The sequence below is a fragment of the Epinephelus fuscoguttatus genome, linkage group LG10 (genome assembly GCF_011397635.1).
Source record: "Epinephelus fuscoguttatus linkage group LG10, E.fuscoguttatus.final_Chr_v1".
NCBI classification, from domain to species: Eukaryota; Metazoa; Chordata; class Actinopteri; order Perciformes; family Serranidae; genus Epinephelus; species Epinephelus fuscoguttatus.
In genome coordinates, this window is record NC_064761.1 from 9,218,094 (window position 1) to 9,227,517 (window position 9,424).

The 9,424-nt window shown below is 39.7% G+C and overlaps 1 protein-coding gene across 1 annotated transcript; it reads left to right on the plus strand.

Annotated features, from left to right (window-relative positions):
* Window positions 1-1,106: 1,106 nt before the first annotated feature.
* serpinb1 (serpin peptidase inhibitor, clade B (ovalbumin), member 1) lies at window positions 1,107-8,350 on the plus strand. Its single transcript, XM_049587951.1, has 7 exons — window positions 1,107-1,563; window positions 2,929-3,117; window positions 4,131-4,268; window positions 4,387-4,504; window positions 4,610-4,752; window positions 4,898-5,065; window positions 7,707-8,350. Exons 1-7 carry the CDS (start codon window positions 1,393-1,395, stop codon window positions 8,112-8,114), a joined length of 1,335 nt encoding a protein of 444 aa, XP_049443908.1. The 5' UTR covers window positions 1,107-1,392; the 3' UTR covers window positions 8,115-8,350.
* Window positions 8,351-9,424: the final 1,074 nt, after the last annotated feature.

Sequence of the window (9,424 nt, forward strand, 5' to 3'; positions counted from 1 at the left end):
TCCTGAACAGATTAGAATAAGGTGTGGGGCAAGTTTTGTTTTGGTTTATGTATCAAGTACCATATTGGCACATGATTAATTAAAAACTGATGTGTAAGAAAGAAAGAGGGGAGGAGGGTTTCTATAGTGGGACAAGATATAGGATGGCTGTTATGTAACAGGGACCGCCTGGAATCCTTGGGTCACCATAAATCAGAAATGTTTATCATGTTTCAGTGGTTGGCACGGCTACACTGTAAGCCTGCGTGACGGGTGGAGACAAGATATAATCTCTGCACTGTAAATCACACAGACACACCTATCTACACATGAAACATTTCAAAAGAGCAACCGCTGCTTCGTCTTAGCTGAGGCAAGTTAAATTTACCCTTCAAGCACGTATATATAGAAAAGGTTTATTTACATTTCTATGTTTAGCCAAAGTGAGAAGAGACTCCTGCTGTACAGTGGTCAGGTCTAGTGAGTATACAGTGAACTAACACTGAGGACAAAGGTTACAGAATGATTCCTGATTTTGTATTAAGTTTTAATAATAAGATGTTCCAGTAAAAATGAAAAAAAAAAATGCCTGCAGATCCACTTTCGCTTGACTGTGTATTCTGAGAAGATACCCAGAGTATTTATAGTAAGGCAGACATGAAAATGTATTTTGTTTATGAAACCTGAAGACCCCAAAGTAAACCTCACATTCCACATTGTGTACATGATTTCTGGTTACACCCCGTACGCTGAAATCCACTGAGACTCTATTGAATTTGTTTTTGCTCTTGTCTGAGCTCCAAAATGACAAGATTGTGCTCCTGCAGTTTTGGATAAAATGACATGAGGCAATAAATGTTGCAAGATTACACACTTTTGACACATCTTAGTCTCTGATATCAAAATACTCACTATTTTGTTGGCATTTCGACCAGGCAGTGTTGACTTAACATTTATGTCAGGAGATAATATTTACTGACTAATGAAATTGAATGGTTAAATGTAGAAATTAAATGTGAAATTTGCTATTTTATGTTTGATAGGCCACTCTGAAAGTTGTGCAGAGTTTGGTCTGTGTACAGACAGAGCTGTGTGAGAAGGGTGGGGTTCTGCTGGGTGAGTTTGCACTTGTGTGTCTAAAACCCTGGTTAAGGCCCTACCTACATCCACGCACAGTCGTCCGTAGTAAAAAAAATAAAAATAAAAAAAATCTAATGCTGTCAATAAATATTGAAACTTGCAGGCCGCCGCCTATAGTTGTGCAATTATTTTACAGCACAGTATCGGTGCATGTATTCCCTCCTCAGTAGCTATAGTGGCATGTATTGTTACCGGGCAGTGACTTATCGCCCAATCACGCGTCCCACCCACAGGCTGCGTTGACAACCACTGTTTGTGTTCCGTAGGCTTTAAATGAGCAGCGGTGGACCCCTGGGTTTAACCACCTCCCCTACACTTTGTGATTTCTCTATTTGTAGGGGATATTTGGGGACTTTTGCTCGTCTTTACATTTCGCTTTCACTTCTTCACACGTTGAGCACGTGCGGGCAGATCAAGCTTCAGTCGTTGCGGGAGGAACATCAGGTAATGTACCAATGCAACTTACAGGCCTAAAACACACACGCACAACACCCGCATCGTGTCATGATGTCGCTTAATCCTGTCAGGATGCACGATGCTTTACGTATATAATACCAGCTAGTGAGCTATTTAAAGATGGAGGCGTGCGAATTAATTTCCGGGTACCTGAACGCATCCTTACACGCTTTAACTGTGATTTAAGTACAGTTGGAGACATGTAAACAGCATTTGACGACAATGTAGTTGATGAATGTCTTTAAAACTTTTGATATTGCAGGTTAGGGGTTAATTTTTTTTAAATCCATGCAGACACCACCGAGTATCAACTCATTAAAATGCCGAATTTCCTTTTTAATATAGGCCTACCTTAAACTAAATAGCTAAACCATGGTGGTGGATGCAACATTACAGTGTCTCGGATAGACCTCCAGGTAACTTCAGTGTCATCAGACTGCATGTGCAAAAACATATTTTTTTATTATCGATATTATTAAATTTGTAATAATAATAAAAGAGCAAAACAGTCACATATTCAACTAGTTTTTGGTACATTAACAAAATGAGAAAAAAGGCTATATGTGACGGATGTATTTTAAAGTTTTTTCTATATGGCACAGTTATGAAAATACATGAGAATATCACAGGTCATGGATGAACATCCAGGTGACCACAGTGCCACTGGACTGCATTTGTAAAAAGATAATGAAAATAATTTCAGTGCAAAACGAAGTCACATTAATTGCTTTATTGTGTTAACAAAAGGAAACAAAAAGGCTTTATGTCTCAGTTGTATTGCAGAATTTGCCCTCGACAGTATAGTTCAGTTGTTTCCCTTTTCAGTATGGTACAGTTATGTACATGAGAATTTTACAGGTTATAAAGAAAAAAACAAATCAAGTTATTTGCATTTTATTTTCATTTTTGCCTTCAGTTGACAGTGGACAGTGGACAACAGAGATAGACAAACATAAATAAATTATAAATTACCTGTAGAGGAAGATCATTCAATTACCCCTTAAATTTAAAGGTCCAGTGTGTAGGATTTAAGGGGATAGCCTATATTTGCTAAAATTGAATGTAATATTTTTAAGTATGTTTCCGTTAATGTATAATTACCTGAAACTAAGAATCCTTATGTTTTTGTTACCATAGAATGAGCTGTTTATATCTATCTATGGAGCAGGTCAGGTGTGTAAATATAGACAGTGCGGGCGGTGCGATTGCACTGGGGCCTTTGAGCTGGGGGGGCATAGAGAGAGTGGGCTCCAACAATGTGTTGGGTCAAGAATGGGCCCTTATGAGTGACTGTGAACTTTGTCTAAAATGTATTTTGTAGTATGAAATTATATACCAATTTGCTCATTACAGGAAGACCGTACATCACCAGTCATGGCCGCCATCAGCAGCTCAAACACAGGTTTTGCCTTGGACCTGTTCCGCACTCTGAGCCAAACAAATCCCACCGGAAACATCTTTGTCTCACCACTGAGCATCAGCTCAGCCCTGGCTATGGTTTACCTGGGTGCTAAAGGGGACACTGCTGCTCAGATGGCGAAGGTCAGCACACCGTCTCTCTATTTCATGCACCTCCTCCATCACCTGACATCACGGCGTAACGTCCAAGGCCTAGTTATAAATCGTAATATACATTTCGAAATACATACAGTCATCCTGGCCTGTTTACATAAAACATTTTATAAGTTCTCAAGTTCAGGCTTTTGGCCCAGGTGTGTATCTAGGCACAGACTAAAAAGGTGTGTCTTCAGACAGGCGAGGTTTAATGACGCCTGGACTTTGACCTGTGAAACAAGTAATGCAGTGTTTGCTAAAGCAGAAGGCTGTAAAAACTGCCAGTTGAACATTGAGCTGTGTTTTCAGTTCATGAAACCTGTTTGCTTTTGAAAGTACAGCCAATTCTCAGGGCTTTCTTCCCTGTTCTTCTTTAATCATTTTGATTAATGACTTCTTGAATGGAAGTGTGTTAGCTTTAGCCAGACGTCACCTGCAGTGGCCCAGCAGGTTAATGATGACTGAATACAGAAAACACAACAGCAAACAGAAATATGGAAATACACTATATGGCCCAAGGTATAAGGAGACATGAACATTGCATCCGTATGTAAGTGTTTTAACATGTCATTACAAAATAACAGGCATTAATAGGCTGCATCTAACAGTCCCCTGTTTCTCGAAGGGCTTTCCACCTGCAGATGTAGAGACATGCAGGGATTTGATCCCATACTTCTACAAGAGCATCAGTGAGTTTGGCCACTTTTGGGTGATAAGGCCAGGCTCACAGTTGGTGTTCCAGTTAATCCAGAAGTCGTTGGATCAGAGCTCTGTGCAGGCCAGTCAGGTTAATTCATGCTAAACTGGAAAAAACATTTCTTTATATTCCTGGGTTTGTGCAGGGAGACTCAAACAAGAGAGGATCTTTCCCAAACTGTTGCACAATGTTGGAAGTACAATATTGTCTAAATTATAATTATATACTGAAGCATTAAGCTTTCACTAACTAACACATGTTTTTAAACCCAGAATAAAGTCTCTTGTTCCAAACTCGCACACAGGCCCTCTCATTCAGCTCTGGTGAAGGTGTCCATGCAGACTTCCAGACACTAAATGCTGACATCAACTCACCATCTGCATCATACATCCTGAAACTAGCCAACCGTCTTTACGGAGAAAACACTGCCAACTTCCTCCCGGTGAGTTTTCAGTTTTTACCTGTCACAGGGGTCACAGATACTTAGATTGTCTCAGTAACTTCACATAATTGAATTCAGTCAGATATTAAGAATGCAAGATATTATCTGCTCTCTGCAGCAATTCCTTGAAGCCACGCAGAAGTACTACCAGGCAGACCTGAAGGCTGTTGATTTCATCGGGGCTGCGGAAGCGTGCAGAGCAGAGATCAACGACTGGGTCGAGGAGCAGACAGAGAGTGAGTAATCTTAATTGGACCAACTTGTACAGCAGTCATATAGTATGATAGTGCCCTCTGTGAATCAGTGTTCAATGGTTGCTTTGCTTGTCTATTTCCTTTCAGATAAGATTAAAGATCTCCTGAAGCCAGGAACAGTAAGCGCTATGACAAGACTGGCTCTGGTTAACGCCATCTACTTCAAGGGAAACTGGAAGAGCCGCTTTGATGAGGCAAACACCAAGGATATGACCTTTAAAGTCAACCAGGTGAAATCTGCAGATGTAGTGACATGACGTTTAAATACAGGACACCTTAACTTAACTGAAGAGTAGCTGAACATCTTCAGAAACTAAATTCTGACTCATTAACATGATCTGATCACCTTGATTCTCTGTGTTTCCTGTGCATCAGAATGAGAACAGGACAGTCCAGATGATGTACCAGATGAAGAAGCTGCCCTACAACTACATTCCTGAGCTTGGCCTGCAGATCCTGGAGCTGCCATACATTGATGAGGAACTCAGCATGTTCATCCTGCTGCCCGAGGAGTCCACAGACGGCTCTGACCCTCTGCTGAAGGTAAACAACATAGAAGCAACTACCTAGGCTGACAAGGTTTGCAAGGGATGTAATAGAAACTGTAAAACATAAATTATGCACCATTTCCACTCTTGAAGAAATATAGAATCTATGTAACTAATATCATATAGAATAATAGTAATAATTACCCATGGTTTTGCATGTTTTAAATTCTGCTTTTTCTAACAGGAACCACATACAAATACAAATACATCATACTCCCTGTGTACAATATGAAAAAGTAGGCTGGTCCTCACTAGCAAAAAGATGATAAATGCATTCTATCATTTGTATTGATAAAGGTCTCTTCTCAAATTTAAAATCACTTCCCACCAAACCAGATCTCAGGACTTTTAGCTGGACCTCGGGTAAACACTGAACTTTCACTCATTTGCACCTAAAAAATGGAATGAAATGATTGTCTCTTCCTTACTCAGGTTCCTCTTGCAAAAGAGGTCTCGATCTCTGGGCCTCATTCATAGATATCTTCTCAAATTTTTTTCTGACAGTTGTTCTTTAGAAAGGTCCTAAGAAAAGTCAGATTCATGTTAAGTTCTTAAACCACATCGATCCCCATAAAATGGCATGAAACTGCAGGGCCTTGTACACACAAAGAAACTGAAGAAGAACAAGAAGAAGCAGAAAAGTGGAAAGAGTTAAATCAAGAATGCACAAACAAAAGTCTGAAAAGGGTGGAGCACCAGAACACTGCAGTAGTTCATTAGTGGAGTTAATTCTGCAGGAAGTGAAAGCAAAACAAACTGTCGTAATGAGTAGTACATGGGATGCTATCATCTGTTCAGGGAATTCTGTATCTGGAGAAGAGCACACAGCTGTTTAAGTTTAGAAAACACTAAAAGGTTCAATTTCAAATCTGAGGCCCTCTTCATTCTCTGCAAATAGATCTACATGGTCCTGGAAGATGCCTTCACTCCTCAGGGCGTGATGTGCTGCATCTTGCAGTAGCAGTAAATATGTGATTGTGCAAGTAGACCTAGGGTGCAGACATAGGCGTACTTTGGGCCACAAATGATGTGATCAATCACTAATTATTGGATGGCATGGTTCATATAACTGATAACATAACTGATGTGATTTGAAGTGTTAGTGTATTGTTTACTTATGTGTTTACTTATTTAAAAGACGATAGTGCTTTGTTAAAAAATGAAAAAAAAAATAATTTTTTTTTAGAACTGATGGAAATATCATTGTCTGTTTGCACAAGGATGAGAATAATCACTGCAACTATTCGCCTGTTTACACTCGTACAGTACTTGTCACGTTGACGCGCTGAAGTCGCAGCTAGTTAGGATCAGGGCACTGGGGTCATGGTTAGGGTAAGTACAAGCCAATCTCAGATATTTTTTTAGATCAAAGTGTTAAATTCATGACAAAAAGTGAATATACTGCAAGGAAAAAAAAATCCAGGTGACGTAGTGTAAAGAGCAACACTGTCCATGGAAATAGTTAAGACATGGTGGGTTAGTGAGTTAGGCACAGTACTATCAAACAGGAGGCTGGGGGTATTTCCATGTAAGTCAATGTTGTCTTATTATTTTTAGACTAAATTGACTTATTATTTTCAGTTTATAGGATATATTAAACTGCTGAATACACACTGTGTACATAAACTAAAGCAAAATAGCTCAATAGACCCATTCGTTTTAACATCTCATCACAAGTCTAAGACACCAAGGAATATACACGGATCACCCAAAACATTGAGACCACTGAAAGCCATCAGGGCAGGCTGTTGCCATGGGGAGGAGAACATGGTCTATAATTGTTTTGGTGGGTGGTGCATGTCAAGTGGTGTCCACCTGAATGTCAAAACCCAAGCAGAGCATTGCATTGTAATGAGATGACCCTTGACTACCTGTTTCTGATCTTATTCCAAAAAGACAATATTCCAGCTCAGCTGTTTACATGGCTAATGAAAATAACTACAGAAAAGTGGAAAGGCTGGAGCTTCTTGTCATTTTGCTTCTTTGCATCAAAATAGGATATATTTTAATTTTTCCACTGGTGGCTGACTTGTTTGACTGTGTGAACACAGCCTCCCTTTTTCATTCCTTTAGCCACCCTCTCGGTGAGGCTGATGTTGTAGTCTTTGCTCATATCTAAATTGACAAATCCACTGGGTGCAAATTGCATTTTAAGCTACAGACACCTGAGTGCAAAAAGCATCTCCCTAAAGATATTATTGTAATTTAAATCCTGTAATATAATACAACTTTAGAATTAAAGAGAACGCTGTAACCAATTATTAGGCACAAACATGTCGGCACTCAAATATGCCTAAGTGTGCTCTTGAGTGTGCTTAGATTCTGTTCTCACATAGGAACACATCTCAAAAACAAAAAGCACCACCGGTTAATGTCTAAATCTTCATGGAAACTGTGTAAATAGGTTTTAAGAAGAAATGTCCTCATAAGAACAGTTGGTGAATGAGGCCTAATGAGACCACCTGCATAAATAAAGTTGCATTCATGCATTAAAAGCAGTCTAGCTAAACAGACAATGAGGCAAGAGCAACTCAATCGATGACTCTAGGATTTAACAAGCACCTACAAGCTGTTACTGACAACCTCTTAATATAAATATGAGCCAGAGATGCAGTGCAGTGTGTTTTTTGTTCCAGCTGGAGATCGAGCTGACACGGGAGAGACTGGACGAATGGACCAACAGGGACAACATGGACATCCACTCAGAAATCTTTGTTCACCTGCCCAAGTTCAAGCTGGAGGAAGACTACGAGCTGAATGAGCCTCTGGCCAAACTGGGCATGACAGACGTGTTCTGCGGGGCGAAGGCAGACTTGTCTGGCATGAACGGTGAAGGAGGACTCTTCCTATCTACAGTGGCCCACAAGGCCTTTGTGGAGGTGAACGAGGAGGGCACAGAGGCGGCTGCAGCCACAGCAGGCATGGTAGCGTTCTGTATGTTGAGGGAGGAACACTTCACAGCGGACCACCCCTTCCTCTTCTTCATCAGGCACAATAAGACCAAGTCCATCCTCTTCCTTGGCAGGTTCTCGTCTCCTCAGTAGACAGAACCAGCAAAGGAAGATATTGGGCCAATTAGAATTAAAAAATATCCAGAATCCTTGAAATGAAGGCTTTATTTCCTGTGATGTTTTTCTCACTCACTTTTTTTTGTCTGCCTTTGCACTGACATCACACATGTAGTTATTCCAGTTGGAGTGTCCTTGGTTGAATTAATGCCTTAAAAGATTGGAGTGAACTTTAGTGAAATAAAGCACCAGACTTTTGGGTTTTAAAGTGACTACATTGGTAAAATGGAGACAATCTGAGTTTTTATAAGGACTATTTCTTCAGTTGTCAGTAGTTTTAATACAGTGTGTTCACAGTGAGGTATGTGGATAATCCAGAGGAACTGGGCAGTTTCTTGAAAAATAGATTGTTCTATTCACAGTAGTTGTATTTGAGCAGCTGCAAAAATCTCAGACATATTTCAAAACCTCAGTGGACAAGACAGTACCTCTACCAGACTTGAGATACAAAGGTGAAAGGAGAACATGTTTATTTGTAATTTGGCTAAACTGATCCTTTCTTCACATGCAGTATGAGTAAAGTGTTGTATTGGTTTTGATCAGAATGAAGACTTTTATAAATTAAAATCACATTTTAAAATGTAGATTAAGCATAAAACAAATAAATGCAAGTGGCCAAGTGTGTGTTACTGCTTTGATGTTAAATCTCTAAGATATATTTTACAGATTGTTACTTCTTTTACAATCATTTGACATGCTGTTGCATAACTCCTCAAAGTTTTAAAACATGAAAGTCAAACACTCAACTGAGACCAGTAAAGATAAAGTACAGATAAAGTTTCGAGGCAGCATTCAAGCCAAAACAAAATGAAATGTTAGCAGCAAACTAAGCAAAAACTGAGCTTGTTCTGTACATATCCTGTTAACTCTCAGTGACCCCTGTGTGTGTCTAAGACATACAGTGGCACAAAATACACAGTACCTACAGCAATAACACAAATATTGTTCCACCTTCCTGATCAGAGGATGTTAAAAGGCACATACTGGGTTTCTAACAACAAAATGCTCCACAACAACATCACCAACAATCAAGAATCAAGTACAACAAACTGTAAGTGACACACACCTCATGTCACTAAGATTTGTTTTCTTCGATGGCAGCAGTTTCAGAGCTGTTTCTGGTTAATCAGAAAGGATCTTACTCTTAAACAAAAAGGTCTCTCTCTCTGTAGGGATCCTTTCTATAAGCTGTCAAACACTTGGAATAACAATCTGAGCCTGTCAGTGGCAAAAACAAGCACTTGGAGTGGACGTAAATTGAGGGTGTAAATATAACCCGAGTGGTT

Excerpts from the sequence above, each read along its gene's own strand:
- serpinb1 (XM_049587951.1), top strand. The coding sequence starts at position 1,393 with ATGAGCAGCGGTGGACCCCTGGGTTTAACCACCTCCCCTACACTTTGT. Across the intron at positions 4,269-4,386 it reads ACACTGCCAACTTCCTCCCG|CAATTCCTTGAAGCCACGCA; the intron begins GTGAGTTTTCAG and ends TGCTCTCTGCAG. Across the intron at positions 4,505-4,609 it reads GGTCGAGGAGCAGACAGAGA|ATAAGATTAAAGATCTCCTG; the intron begins GTGAGTAATCTT and ends ATTTCCTTTCAG.